The sequence below is a fragment of the Elephantulus edwardii genome, unplaced genomic scaffold (assembly GCF_000299155.1).
Source record: "Elephantulus edwardii isolate Elephantulus edwardi_28Jun2011 unplaced genomic scaffold, EleEdw1.0 scaffold00002, whole genome shotgun sequence".
NCBI classification, from domain to species: domain Eukaryota; kingdom Metazoa; phylum Chordata; class Mammalia; order Macroscelidea; family Macroscelididae; genus Elephantulus; species Elephantulus edwardii.
The window spans coordinates 27,442,178-27,457,910 of NW_006399752.1; the positions used below are offsets into that span (position 1 = coordinate 27,442,178).

The following is a 15,733-nucleotide window of genomic DNA, read 5'->3' on the forward strand; positions in this document are numbered from 1 at the left end:
GCAGTCCCCCAAATCACTTTAGGAGTCCTGGGAGGTGGAGTCCAATGTGCAGGGCTCCTCAATGAAAAGGTGGCAGCTTGGAGTCACCAACTATTCTGACAGAGGAAGAGGCACGGCCTCCTCCCACTGTTAAGACTGACAGCCTTAGAGTGAAATATCTCAGTCACAAAAGGACAAATACTGCATAATGCCACTCTTGTAAAAAGGGACTGACATCAGGGTTGTAGGGAGACTGAGAAAAATGGATAAAAAATGTATACTGCATTGAGACAGATGAGGGGGAGAACTGTTTAAAAGGGATATATGATTAGGTATTACTGTCATGACAGGAGCCCAAGACAAACGCTGCATAGTGGAGGGACTGTATAACAATAAAAATTTTTCTTTTACTTTTCAAAAGAAGAGCAAATGGGGGGAGGGGAGCAGGGAGAAAAGTGCAACAATGAATGAATGGAAATCCAAAGCCTCTGTAAACGTTCATGAAAATTAATTAAAAAAAAAAAGAAGAAGGGGGGGAAAGGCTGACAGCCTTACAAACCAGAAGGTGGGGTGCAGGAGTCAGAATGGATCCAGGACGGAGTAACGAAGAATGCCAGAGGTTGCCAGAATCAAAGAGAAGGCTCTCTTCAACAATTTCAACAAAACCTCACTCAGTCTCTTTGCTAGAGGTCTTAACCTATCAGGTCAGGAAAGGTACCCCAAGCATGGGACCTAGTCACCTTTCAAGGGCTGAGATTTTCTTACGAACCTAAGGAATTGTAATGAACACAACAGAAAACACCTTTAATTCACTTCAAGCTACTTTACACTCAAAGTGAAATTTTAACTATCACAAGATTACAGCAGAGCACACTGCAGAGTGCTCATGTCATGGGCACAGGAGGAGGAAGCTCACGCTGCAGCATCGTGAGAGGGGTACGGCTGGGGGACGGGGCACCGGTCAGACCAATACATTCAAAGTGGAGAGTAATCCTACTGCAAGCTAACGAGAGCCCACTAAGGAACAACTGCTGCTTTAAAATGTAACCATTATCAACCTGAGATTCCACAGGAAAGACTCCCTGCTGCAGGGTCTGCAATGCTCACAGCATCCATGTGTTGTTCTTGGGGTACAGGGCGGGTATGGACTCACAGCAACTTAGACCAGAACAAAGTGCTCTGTGCTGTCCCGTAAGGAAGAGGAAAAGCCTGGGGGGGGGCTGAGCTGACACTGCTTCTTCCATGGGGTCACCCGGTGCCGCTCACTGCACACGGACCCAGGTGAAGCAGGGTCACCCGGCGCCGCTCACTGCACACGGACCCAGGTGAAGCAGGGTCACCCGGCGCCGCTCACTGCACACGGATCCCGGCGAGGCAGCAGTGCCAGCTCTGGTGGAGCAGTGGTTGAGCGCTCAGCTTCTGACAGGTCACCACTTCACACCCAGGAGCAGGAAGTGACTATCTGCTTCCTAAAGAGCATAGGGCCTTGGCTCGCCCACGGGCAGTTGTCCTCTGTCTTGCAGGGCGGTTGGGAGCTGGAGCTGATTGGCCGGCACTGGTGCGTGTGTGCAGAACACTGTGGCCACACACGTCGTTCTGTAGGACGACATTTTCATGCTGGGTCCCTCTAAGTTCTGTCCCCTTCTGGGTTTTCCCACCATGCGCATCAACTCATGATCTCCAACGACCGACCACCCCCACCTGGATGACCACTCTGCACCTTCGTGTCTTCCCCACCGGTGGGACCACCAGGATGCATCCCTCTGTGACTCGCTCTGTCTGCTAGTGGGGCACTTCCCGGGCTCATCAGGTTGTGGCATAGAGTGCATGTTTTGATGGAAAACAAGGACTGGGCACAATTTTTTTTAAACTCAGGAAAGTCACTACAATATTGTGACTACAACAGTAACTCCTGAGTAGGTATCAGCAGAGGGGACAAAGAGATGCCAGGGCCTTTGGGTCACCTCAGCCCCAGCTCAGCCAGGCACTCTACATATGACCAGAAGGACAGGTCAGTGCCTGGGCAGTTTCCACATGGCCCAGCTCCTGGAAGACCTCATCTCAGAATCTGCTGTGGCATTTCCACCCTGTCTTAAAGATGGGATCTCCCTCTTTTCTGTCCAAGGCCCTGCTGTTTTCTGTTGTCAGGTGTCACTGAGCAGATGACCACTTCTAATGACCCACTGAAGGCCCCATCAGACACTCCCCTGTGCCGTGCCCTCCTCACACACTCCACACTACTGGTACCATCAGTGTCCCTCTATCTTCTCAAGGGTCGTCCTCTTTCACCAACTCTCTACTTTTCCAGTATGACCCCTTCTGAAAACACACCTGAAGTATGTGAGACAAAGTCTGACCTCCTCGCCACTAAGGAGCTCTCCGCCTGCACCTCCTCCCCGATTTCTACATTCTTTTGGAGTCCACGGGATGGTCAGGACTCTCCTCAAACACCTCAACTCAAAGCCACTGGCTCTCCAGCCTTCCTATTCACTGTCCAACTCGCAGGTGCAGAGAAAACAACTAAAATACCCAGGCTTGAATTAGGCACACTTCAGTCTTTAAAGTGACATTTTGTTCCTTAGCACTTTGGAGAGGTTTCAGGCAGCCTATTTCTCCAATACAATATGCCTCTGATTCTTGGACTGCTGCTACAACGGCACTACGGGTTCAAGTAAAATGACATTTCTGACAACTTCAACCGCCCCGTTCAGTGCTTCACTCACAAGCAGCACTTTGTACAGAATTCTTGTTACCATGAAAACTCTCCCAAATGTTGCCTCAATACTCACGGTGGAGTCAGAGGCTGGACGCACCTCACCACTCAGTGTTCTTTACTAAGATCCCCGAAAACCAAAATCACCTCCTGCATCTGCCACCAACACTGAACATTCTGAACAAGGATTCCATAGAAGCAGCCGATCCAAAAAGGTGAAATACAGAATTTCAGGGCCCTAAGGAACTAGCCTTCCTGGAGCAAGGCAGACCTGGATGGATTCCCAGACCTACTACCCAGAACTAAAATGTAAATCCAAAAGTCTCTTTAAACCAAACAACAGTTGAGCTAAGTGGCTACAGAAGTCCGCCTACCCACACCCCATGCTTCTCAAAAGGCCATCCTGAGCATGAAGCGGCCGCAGCACGTGGTAGCCTGGGCAGAAGGCAGAGGAGACAGCGTCTGTGGATCAGAGTCTGCCCACCCACAACAGCAGAAAGCAGAGAAGACGGGCAAAGGCATTTGTGTGGATCACAATAAGATGTGGCTAACCTTGAGGAAAAAGGGAATCTCGGAACACTTGATAGTGCTTATATGAAACCTATACTTGGACAAACATTCTTCTAGGTGGTATAGGACTGGTCTGTGCGTTGCTGTACAGAGGTAACTCGTGGTTGCTGTGATGCTGAAGACTGTGACAGTGATGTGCCAATCGTGGTAATGGGTACCCATGATGGACAGTGTTGGCTGGAGCTTCCCGACTAAATCAAGCCTGGAAGCAGGAGCGGCATCCACTTCCGAAATGGCTTGCCTCCGGAAACTCTATGTATGAACAGTGCTCAGGCCATTCATTCATAGGGTCGCTATGAGTCGTCTACGACTCGACGGCACCAAACAACAACAACATACTTGGACAAAGAAGAAGTCCTCAGAACAGAGCAAGGAAACACTGCAAAATCAAGAAAGGAGTGCATCAGGGATGCATCCTGTCCCCGTACCTTTTCAACCTGTATTCAGAACAGATCATTCAGGAGGCAGGGCTGTATGAGGAGGAGCATGGGATTAAGACTGAGGGAAGACTCATTAACAACCTACCATATGCCGATGACACAACCTTGCTTGCTAAAACTGAAGAAGACCTGAAGCACTTGCTGCAAAAGGTTAAGTACTGTAGACTTCAATATGGATTGAAGCTCAATATCAAGAAGACAAAGATTCTCACCACTGGAACAATTGGCAGCACCATGGAGAAGAGACTGAGGTTGTTAGCAATTACAGCCTGCTTGGATCCACAATCTACACCCTTAACATCAGCAGTCAGGAAATCAAAAGATGAGCTGCACTGAGAAAATGTGCTGTTATGGACCTCTCCAGAGTGCTGAAGAGCAACGATGTTAGTCGAGATGCAAAAGTGCACCTAATTCATTCAGGTCATGGTTTTCTCAGCTACCTGTTTTGCTTTAGAAAGTTGGACAATGACTAAGGATGACAGAAGAAGAATAGATGCCTTTAAGCTGTGGTGCTGGAGAAGAGTCCTGAACATACCGTGGACTGCCAAGAAAACAAACAGGTCTTGGAGAGGGTGAAACCAAGTCTTTCCTTGGAGGCGAGGATTTGAAGCTCCATCTCACATACGTTGGGCATGTGGCCAGAAGACATCAGTCCTTGGACATCATACTTGGAAGGGTGGATGGATGGACAGCACAGGAGAAGGAGACCCCGGGTGAGCTGGATTGACATGGTGACTGGAGTGATAGTGGCAAGTGTGTGGGAGACAGTGAGATTGGCTACAGGCCAGCTAAGCAATATTTTCACACCTCACCCACCCAGGAAGGATGGACTTGGAGCCAGGAAACTTAGGGTCACACAGACAGAACACCCAAAGTCTAGCCACAAGCCTGGCTTCTGCTCAGTTCTCACCTGCATGCCTTAAGATCCAGGTCCTACAAGGCCTGTGCCTTCCCAAGGTCCCACGAGGCACCATACACTCAGGGGTGCCCAGAACCCAGAAATGCTCAACCAGCAGCTGGATGGGTCATCACAAGTGCAGATGTGGGGGCAGGCCTAGTTGCCCCTGCCCCTGGGCACTGCCACCCTGCCTCACCCACCTCAGCTCCATCCCTGGTGCAAACAGCATGCTGAGGAGTGCTGGCAGGCCTGGGATGTGGGGCATCAGAGAGGTCTCCCGCAGCAGCATGGTGGACCCTGCCAGATGGATATCAGAGTCAGCACCTGGCCTTGTGGCCATCCTCCCTGGGCCACAGTAGCCCCCACATCCCACTTGCAAGTTCAGAGTTCTCACTCTCCGTCCACAGCAACCTGCAGGAAACCCCATCCAGTAACACACAAGCCTTTATCTGCCCAAGAGAGCTCCTTCGTTCTCTCCCCTAACCCCTAGGCTGTTCGACGGCCTGGCAATGGGTCAGCCTCCTCCACAGCTCATCCCAGGGAGCAAAGCACTGTCACATCTTTGCATGGAATAAGACATGATGTCTGCATTCCTTCAGTATGCATCTCCCGCCCCCCCCCTCTCTCACACACACGCACACACAGACACACAGACACACACAGCAGCAGCAGACACATGTTTGCATTCCTTCAATCTGCATCACAAACACACAGAGAAGGCAGCAGACACAGGCAGCCCGTGTGCCCATTTTTGTCACCGGACGAATCCTGCTGCTGGCCAAGCCAAGGCCACAGAGAGAGCCAAAGCCCTGCATTACCAGTTGCATTGACTGAGAGAGAAGCTGCGACCAGCATCCTCTGGTGGACGTCTTCAGGAGCATCGCTGATGATGACAGAGTTGATGCTCTCCTTCTCAATCCACACGCGTCTATAAAAAGGACAGACGGTGGTAGGGGTCCCCTGAGCACCAACCAGGCAGGTGGCGCGGCTCAGGCAAGACGAAGGTGCAGATGTAGTCACGGCAGCCTGAAGCACATGCCGATGTCCATTCTCCCTCCTGCCCTCTTCTGCACACAGGACCTCTCCCAAACCTTCCTCGCCCCACCGCTCATGGATGGTCCAACCACTCAGGGCCTTCTGCAGACTCTGAGTGCCAGGCCCCCGCTGCACTGTCGTTTCTGTGAAGACACCACTACGTGCTGCTCAGGACCTTTGCCTGAGTTGTGCTCCGACTTGGGCACACAGTGGACAGGCACAGATTTACCAAGAAACGACCATCATAAAAAGAGAAGACAGTGTCTAGTCAAACACAAAGATATTTTACTACACAGAACAGCTTTCACATCAAAGCAAGGACACCTCAGACTTGGAGCTGGGGAGAAATGAGTTAGGAAAGATAACACAATACAAAAATGAGCAAGTTTAGCCCCTGATCAGTTCTGTAGACAGAGGAGCAGAGAATAAAAACTGCCATGGAAGCATCATCCTACCTGAACTTGGATATTCTGGTCAAACTGTGACACTTCAGTTCATAAGGGTTAAAAGGCCCATGAAGTACTGCCTTTAAAAACAGACAGAATGTCATCACTCAGCAAGAGAACATGTAATACACAATTTAAAAATCCCAGAAGTTGGCGCATACATTTCAAAAGAAACGATCTCAATCATAACTTCAAGATTCAGTGAAAAAAAAAAATCTGACTTTTTTTCCTTAGATGCAAATAACTCAGTGAAGATCGCCCTATGTTCCTACAAACATGAATTAAAGAACATTTACAATCCCATTCCCAAGAGGTAACAAAACCCTTCCAAGTAATGGAGTAAAAGTATTCCTCTGTTAACAGGCCCACCCGTGCAGTGACAGGGACACCCACAGTACTCCTAACAGGAGAGGAAGCCCCAAGTCTTCTCTTGGAATAGAGCAAGTATGTGGGGTCCTAGTCTGCTGCTGAGCCACTGGTGGGCTGGCCTGGATGGGCAGACAGTCAGGCCCAGCCCTTAGAAGGCACACCAGCACGCTCTGGAAGAGGGGCCAGTCAGGACCGGCCCTCAGCAAGCCCACCGCATGTTCTGGAATGGGGCCAGTCAGGACCGGCCCTCAGCAGGCCCACCCGCATGTTCTGGAAGGGGGGCCAGTCAGGACAGGCCCTCAGCAGGCCCATCAGTGTATTCTCGACCTGTTGTTGCATTTGGAGAGACAGCAGAAAACCAAAACAAGGTATCAAAACCCAACCAACCAACCAAAATCCCCACTATTTAAACCTTCTCTCTACATTAAAAACATGTATCTGTGTTAGGATTACAGGCTCTGTTGTAAGACACAGAACCATCAGGATAAGAATTGAAAGAGGAAATGACCTATCAGGGTGACCAGTCCCAACTACAAATGTGGCAAGTTAGAAGTGATTTAATGCTAACTGGTATTTGTGAACAGTCCCAAAGATTACCCTGCAGTTCGGGGCACCGAGTCTGTTAGACGCGAAGCTCTCTAACAGAATCCGGATCAGGTATTTCTCATCATCTTTCACAGGGGATGGCACAGACACGTCTGTCACAGAACTATTCTCTACTGACTGGGAAAACAGACCTTTCAGAACTTCATGGCTTTGCTGAAAAAAAAAAAAATTAAAAACCCCACCTTATTAAGAGACAAAGGTTGTACTAAAAAGTTTTTTTAAAAGTTTATATTTTTACAAACATTATCTTATTCTTAACTAATCACTCTATCACTAAAATGCAGATTACATAACCAAGTACTTCCCCCCCAATTTATTTACAAAATTCGAAGTTTTCAAGAACAAATTCTTTCAATTTCCCTCACCCCCCCACCCATCAAATTGTACACCTCATGATTAATCCCCCTCTCCTCCTGCACATCCTCATCCCTCTGCTTCCAGCCTCTTTCACCCCTCTTGAATCCTTATACTCATTCTCAAATAATGGTTTTATACAATAGCTATCCTTGTGGGACTGAGTTAGTTCACTCACTCTCCAGTCCTTTCCAAGTTAGGTAATAATTTACAAAATCACTGCTCCTGCGTGCTGCATAGTATTCCATTGTGTGAATGTACCATAATTTCTCAATCCATTGGTTGTGGTTGGACATTTAGGCTGTTTCCATGTTCTTGCGATGGTGAATAATGCTGCTATGAACACTGGGGTACAAATTTTAGTTTGTGCCTCAGTTCTCCTTTTCTCAGGGTATATTCCAAGTAGTGGAATAGCTAGGTCATATGGAATTTCTAAGTTTAGCTTTTTTGAGGAGGCGCCAAACTGCCTTCCAGAATGGTTGTGTGACTTTACGCTCCCATCAACTATGTATTAAGGGTTCCTTTCTCACCACATCCTCTGCAACATTTATTACTTGCTGCCCTGTTAAACTTTACCACTGTTACTGGAGTGAGATGGTACCTCATTGTGGTTTTGATTTGCATCTCTCTTATTGCCAATGATTTGGAGCATTTCTTCATATGTCTGTTTGCCATTTGAATAGCTTCCTCTGTGAAAATTCTTTGCATGTCTTTTTCCATTTTGTAATTGGGTTATCAGTCTTTTTCTTGTGGGGGACCAGGAGTATCTGTAAACTTTTATCCTAAGACCCTTTTCTGAGATGGTATTACCAAATGTTAGTTCCCAGTCTGTAGGTTTTATTTTCACCCTGTTGGAAAAAATTTTTGATGAACACATGGATTTAATATTTAGAAGATCTCATGCATCAATTTTATCCTCTTCAGATTGTCCATTTCTGGTTGTATTTGGAAGTCTCTTTATACCTTGGACTAGCACTTCTAAGCTTGATCCCAGTTTGTCTCTTAAGAACATTATGGTTTGGGGGTTTTACTCCCAGGTCTCTGATCCATCCTGAGTTGATTACTGTGTATGGTATGAGATATGGATCCTGTTTCAGCTTTCTGCAGGTGGAAATCCAGTTTTGCCAGCATTATTTGAAGAGGTTGTCATTTCCCCATTTGATAGCTTTGATTTCCTTATTGAGTATCAGTTGACCATAGATAGCTGGGTCTATTTCTGGGTTCTCAATTCTGTTCCATTGATCTATGTGCCTGTCATTGTACCAGTACCATGCTGTTTTGATTACTATCGCTGTGTAGTAGTAGGTTTGGAGGTCAGGAAGTGCTATTCCTCCAACCTCATTTTTGTTTCTCAGAAGTGTTTTGCTTATTCAGGGTCTCTTGCCTCTCAAAATTTGGAAATTTCTCTTTCAATTTCCTTAAAAAATAAATTTGGTATCTAGATTGGGATTGCATTAAACATGTAGATTGCTTTTGGTAGGATAGTTATTTTCACAATATTGACTCTTCCTATCCATGAACAGGGCACATTTCCCCATTTCCTTAGGTCTTTTATTGTGTCTTGCAGAAATGCTCTGTAGTTTTCTTTGCATAGGTCTTCTGTATCTTTAGTTAGGTCCACTCTCAAATATCTCAATTTGTGATTGGCTACTGTAAATGGTACTGCTTTCTTGATTTCCTTCTCTGAGTTCTCTTTGTCACTGTAGAGGAATCCTACTGATTTTTGGATATTGATCTTCTATCCTGCCACTCTACTAAATTTTCCTATTAACACTTAACCGTTATTTTGTTAATTCTTTGGCGTTTTCTGTGTACACTATCATATCATCTACATATAGTGACAGTTTAACCACCTCTTTGCCGATCTGGATGCCTTTGATTTCCTTCCCTAGTCGTATTGCCCTAGCAAGCACTCTCAATACGATACTGAAAAGAAGTGGTGACAGTGGACATCCTTATCTGGTCCCTATTTGCAAGAAAAGTGTTTTTAGTCTTTCACCGTTGAGAATGATGTTGGCTCTTGGTTTTGCATATGTACTTTTCAGTATGTTGAATAAATTCCCTTCTATCCCAGTTCCGCTGAGTGTCTTTATCAGTAAGTCAAGTACATTTTGAAAATGCAAATAAGAACTCACACAGGACTGGAAAGGCTCTCTCAGTCCTCTCCTCTACCTTCAGGGGAGTAGAATGGGAAGTGAGAAAACAGCAGACCAGAAAAAGGACCACCTTTACACAGAATATTACCATAATTCCCTAACGTGCTTTTCACAAATTCCTGCAGAGAACGTAAAGGATCAGATCTTCTTGGCACAAGGTCTACCAGTCAGCTAACAGAGCAGCAGAACAAACATGAGAGTGATCCCCGTGAGCAGGAGCTGAGAGAGGCTCAGCAGACGTGGGTTCCCGTCATACCACCACTGGCTGTGCCTCCCATCACCCACGATGCCCAGAGGCCCTGCTCCTCACTAAGGCCCAGCACCACGGCCAGTGCACTGCTGCTGAGGGCTCAAAGGGATGAGGGCAGCACTCCAAAGCCCACCTCACTGGGGAATTATCTTCCCATCAAAGGTCTGTCCCTTTACTACCAAAACGCTCTGCCTCAAGGGCTCCTCGCCTGCACGTGGACAGGTGTCTCCTGGCCCCTGTGCACTGCTGCTGTTAGGTGCCTTCGAGTCAACCAGAGCTCACAGTGATACAATAAACAAGATCAAAATCTGGCCTTGTGGTCTCTGTCATGCTCAGCTCCATTCGTTCAGTCTCTGTGTCAACCTATCTCGGGGTGGCTCTCCTCTCTTTCATGGACCTCCCATCTTCCCCAGCAGGATGTCTTTTTCCAAGGCTAAAGCCCTTCCTGACAACACACCCAAAGTACAGGAGACAAAGTGTAACTGTTCTGTCCTCTGAGGAGCACTCTAGTTGTACGTCCTTCAAGAGAAAGTGTTTGTTCTTTTGACAGTCCATGGAATAGTCAATATTCTTCTCCAACATCACACAATTCAAAGCCATGAACTTTTTCGTTTTCCTAAGTCACTGTCTGACTTTCAGATGCAAAGGAAGAAAATTAAAATACCATGGTTTAGATCAAATACACTTCACTCTAGATTGTCATCCTGCTCTTTAAAAAGCTTCCTGATAGCAGATTTCTCCAATGCAACATATCTTGACTTCTTAACTATTGCTCCCCTGGGCACCTGTGGATTCAAGCAAAATGCAATCACTGATTACGTCAAAATTTTCTCCATCTATCATGAGGTTGCCTACTGGCCCAACAGGAGGCATTCTGTTTCCTTGATGCTGAGATGTAGCCCATGTGGAAGGCTATAGTCTTTGATCTTCTTCAGTAATTGTTTCAAGTATTCTTAATTTTCTGTAAGCCAAGATGTGTCATCTGTATAATGCGTGTTGCTGGTAAGTCTTCTTCCATTCCTGATGCCACATTCTTCTCCAGATAGCCCAGCAAAGGGAATTATTTTCTTCATATACAGACTTGCATTGGTATGGAGAAAGGATACAACCTTTAAGCATACGTTTCCTAATTTTAATCCAAGGACTGTTTCCTTGTTTTGTCTGGGCAACTGCTTCTTGAGCACATCCAGGGCAGGATCTGTTTGCTAAAATACATCAATTAGTATTCCAGCAATTCCTGGGGCTTTATTCCCCCCCTCAAGTTCTTCAGAACAGCCTGAATTTCCTCCATCATCACCACTGCCTCTTGATCATATGTTGTTTCTTGAAATTCTTCTGTGTCAGCCAATTCTTTTTGGTACAATGATGCAGTATACTCCTTCACCCTTCTTTTAATGTTTCCTGAATAATTCAATATTCTGCGTATACCATCCTTAAGCATTCCAACTTGTGGCTTGAATTTGTTCTTCAGTTCCTTTAGCTTAAGAAATGCTGAGTGAGCTCAGTCCTTTTGATTTTCGGACTCCAACTCCTTGTATATTTTATTATAATACTTTGCTTTGCCTTTCCGAGCTGCCCTTTGAAATATTCTATTCAGCTTCTTACCTTATTGATTTCTTCCCTTTGCTTTGGCTTCTCAGTGCTCTAGTGCCATATTCAGAATCTCTTCTGACACCCATTTTGGTCTTTTCTTCTTCCTTCTTTGTAAAAACTTTTTGCATTCTTCATGAACAATATTCTTGGTATCTTCCCACAGCTCCTCTAGTCTTCGTTCATTAGTGTTCAAGGCCTCAAACCTGTTCCTGAGCTGGTTTTAAAATTCAGGGGGGATAGACTCAAGATCAAACTGATTCCTGTGAGTATGATTTTAGTTTTAATTTTAACTTGTGTATGAGCAGGTGTTGGTCTGTTCCACAACTTGGCCTCGTTTTCAGTGCTGATACTGAACCTCTCCAATGATTCCTTCCACAGATGTAATAGATCTGATCCCTGTACACCCCTTCAAGTGAAATCCTTGTGTATATCCTGTGTATATGATTCTTATAAAAGGTGTCTGCGTATGAATAAACCATTGACTGAAGAATTCTATTGCTCTATCCTCAGCCTCATTTCTGCCACCAAGTCTGTATTTTCCAACTACTGATTCTTCTTCCTGCTTCCCAACTTTCAGTCATCCATTAGTATTAACACATCTTGGTTACATGTTTGATCAATTTATGACTGTAACATCTGGTAGGAATCATCTATTTCCTCCTCTTTGGTGCTAGTTGTTGGCACATATTTGAATGATAGTGGCATTAACAGGTCTTCCTTGTATGTGTATGGATATTATCCTGTCATTTACAATACTCTATTTCAAGATCAATCTAGAAATGGCCTTTTTTAACTATTAAAGTGACCCTGTGTTTATCCTCACCTTTTTGTCTCCAGCATAGATCCTATGATCATCTGATTGAAAATGTCCCATGCCAATCCATTTTGTTTCACTAATATCTATTATGTCAGTATTTTTGCCTTCCATTTCTTTCTTAACAATATCTAGTCTTGCTACATTCATGCTTCTCACATTCCATGTATCAATCACTGGTTTCTTTTTACAGTTGTTCTACTCCTTTGTGTTTGCAAATTTAAGGGCTCAGCCTCACGTCGTATCTGTTAGTCTACTCTAAGTGTGCTCTGCTGTACACAGGGTTCTCAAAGGCCTGTTATATTTTGGAAATGGCTGGCCAATCCTTCTTCCTAGTCTGTCTTATTGTGATGCTTAATTTTAGAACAGTATCTGACAGACATGCATTAGACCAAGCAGATGAAAGACACTTCCCTTACAGAAAAAATCTGGAGGAAAACTACTTGGCAAGATCCATAAAAGGTGACTTGACAGAGTGTGGAAAGTATCAAACAACATCACTAATATCACACACTAGCAAAATCTTGCTGAAGATTATCCAGAAACGACTGGAGCAGTACAGTGACAGAGACCTACCAGAAATACAAGCTGGGTTTAGAAGAGGTCATGGCACTACAGAGACATCGTCGCCAATGTCAGATGGATCTTGGCAGAAAGCTAAGAATACCCGAGGAATATCTGAGTTTCATGGACTATGCAAGGGCATTTGACTGTGTGGCTCACCACAAACTGTGGTTAACCTTGAAGAAAATGGAAACCCCAGAACACTTGATTGTATTTATGCAAACCCTACACTTGAACCAGGAAGCAGTCCTCAAAACAGAGCAGGGAAACACTGCATGGCTCAAAATTAGGAAAGGAGTGTGTCAGGGATGCATCCTGTCTCCATACCTTTTCAATCTATATGCAAAACAGATCATTGAGGAAGCAGGGCTTTATGAGGAGGAATGTGGCACCAGGGTTGAAGAAGACTCATCAACTAACTACATACATTATGCAAATGACACAACCTTGCTCGCTAAAACTGAAGATGACCTGAAGCTCTTGTTGCAGAAGGTCAGGACTGTAATCTTCAATATAGATTGAAGTTTATCATCTAGAAGACAAAGATTCTCACCACTTGGCTAACAGGCAGCACCGTAATAGATGGAGAAGAGATTGAGGTTGTTAACAATTACAGCTTGCTCGGTTCCACAATCAACACTCTTCACAACAGCAGTCAGGAAATCAGAAGAAAACCTGTCAGGGACCTCTCTAGAGGGCTGAAAAGCAACAACTCAGTCTAGAGATTAAGGTGCGCCTAATCCAGGCCATGGTCTTCGCAATTACTTGCACTACATCAGAGAGCTGGACAATGACTGAGGATAACAGAAGAAGAATCAATGCCTTCAAAGTATGGTGCTGGAGGAGTCTTGAACATACCACGGACTGCCAAGAAAACAAATAGGTCTGGGCTGGAGAGGGAGAAACCACATCTCTCCTCGGAGGCTAGGATTTTGAAGCTCTGTCTCACATACTTTGGGCATGTAGCCAGAAGAGACTTGGAGAAGGACATCATGCTTGGAAGGACAGAGCAGGAGATGATGGCCCTCGATGAGATGGATTGAATATAGTGACTAGGGGCAATGTGTCGGAATTAGTGAGACTGGCTCAGGACAGGGCAGGGTTCAGACTGCTGTACATAGGGTCACGATGGGTCACAGGTGACTCAATGGCACATAAAAACAGCAATAATAAGTGTTCCCATGCTCTGTCTGCCCAACAGCATCCTGGTCTAGGTAGAGGATTCTTATGAGCACAATTAAGTGCTCTGAGATTCCCATCCTTGAGATTGTTAACCATAACTTGTTATGATCCACACAGTCAAGCACTGTGCATAGTTAATAAAGTACAAATAGACATTCTTCTGGTATTTTTTAACTTTCAGCCAGGATGCACCTGACATCAGCAATGATATCCCTGGTGCATGGTCTCTTCTTAATCCTGCTTGAACTTCTGGCAGTTTCCTATCTATGTACAGTTCTAGCCATCTTTGAATGATCTTCAGCAGTATTTTGCTTGCATGTAACCTTAACGACACTGTTCAAGAGTTTGCACATTCAGTTGGATCACCGTTCTTGAGAATGGGGACAAATATGGACCTCTTCCAATATGTTGTCCAGACAGCGGTCCTCAAAAACTTCCTGCCATGGATTGATGAGCACATCCAGGACTGCGTCCGTTAATTGAAACAAGTCAATTAGTATCCTGCTCATATAATACTTGCTGAAATTTCTCAGTGTCAGTCAGTTCTTTTTGGTACACTGATCCTGTGTATTCCCTCCATCTTATTTTGATGCTTTTTGGGTTATTTAATATATTACAATAGCATCCTTCAATACTGCAATTTGAGGTTTAAATCTTTTTTTTTCAGTTCTTTCAGCTTGAGAAATACAGAATGAGTTCTTCCCTTTTTTATTCTAATTCCAGCTCTCTGCACAGTCCATTAGAATACTTTGCTTTGGCTTCCTGATCTGTCGTGAAATCTTCTGTTCGGCTTTTTTACTGTGGCATGTGTCCCTTTTCTCTTGGCTTTTCAATGCTCTAGTGCAATTCTGAGAGTCTCTTCTGACAGTCATTTTGTTTTTTTCTTTCTCCTCTGTCTTTGTAATGAACTTTTGCTTTCTTCATGGAAGATATCCTTACTATCATCCCACAACTCACCTCATCTTCAATCACTGGCGTTCAAGGCCTCAAATCTATTTTTAAGATGATCTTGAAATTCTGATGAAATACATCCAAGATCCTATCTTGGATCTTGTGGACTTGTTTTAATTTTCTTTGGCCTCAATTTGAACTTGCACATGAGTAATTGATGATCTGACCCACAGTCCATCCCAGGCCGTTTTGACTGCAGATACTAAGCTTCTCCCATAACTCCTTCCACAGATATAGTCTAATTCCTATGAAGCTCATCGGGTAAGATTCATGTGTAAAGGCATTTGTGTCTTTTAAAAAAGGTATTTGCAATGAATGAATCATTGAAAATATAAAATTCAATCATCTTATTTCCAGCCTCATTTTTATCATCAAGCCCTTATTTTCCAACTTCTATTCCTTCTTCATTGTTTCCAACTTTTGCTTTCCAGCCATCAATTAACATCAATGCATCCTGATAGCATGTTCAATCAGTTTCGGACTGCAAGATTTGGTAAAATATTTTCACTTGGCGCATATATAAAGTTTGTATACACTGCTTTTCACACTGAATCATCTACCCCATCTTCTTTACGCACCACTCCCTCTATCCATCAAATTGTCTGATCCCATAATTAACCTCCATGCCTATCCTAACCCCTCTGCTCCTATCATCCCCGCTTTGTATACTCACACACGTTTTACAAGTAATCTATTTCTACAACAATGGTTTTATACAGCACTTGTCCTTATGGCCCAAGTTAGCTCACTCAGCATGGCACTCTCCGGTCCCTCCCACTGGGCAGTGATTTTTCAAAATCATTGCTCCAGCAT

At 44.8% G+C, this 15,733-nt stretch overlaps 1 protein-coding gene across 1 annotated transcript in view; it reads right to left on the reverse strand.

Moving 5' to 3' along the window:
• TDRD9 (tudor domain containing 9) overlaps nt 1-15,733 on the reverse strand; it is a 161,919-nt gene that overhangs the window by 14,218 nt on the left and 131,968 nt on the right. The window contains exons 29-32 of the mRNA XM_006879162.1: nt 7,048-7,209; nt 6,091-6,161; nt 5,419-5,528; nt 4,801-4,897 (exon numbers count right to left, since the gene is read on the reverse strand). Coding sequence (XP_006879224.1) covers nt 4,801-4,897; nt 5,419-5,528; nt 6,091-6,161; nt 7,048-7,209 — 440 coding nt within the window. The remainder of the gene's footprint in view (nt 1-4,800; nt 4,898-5,418; nt 5,529-6,090; nt 6,162-7,047; nt 7,210-15,733) is intronic.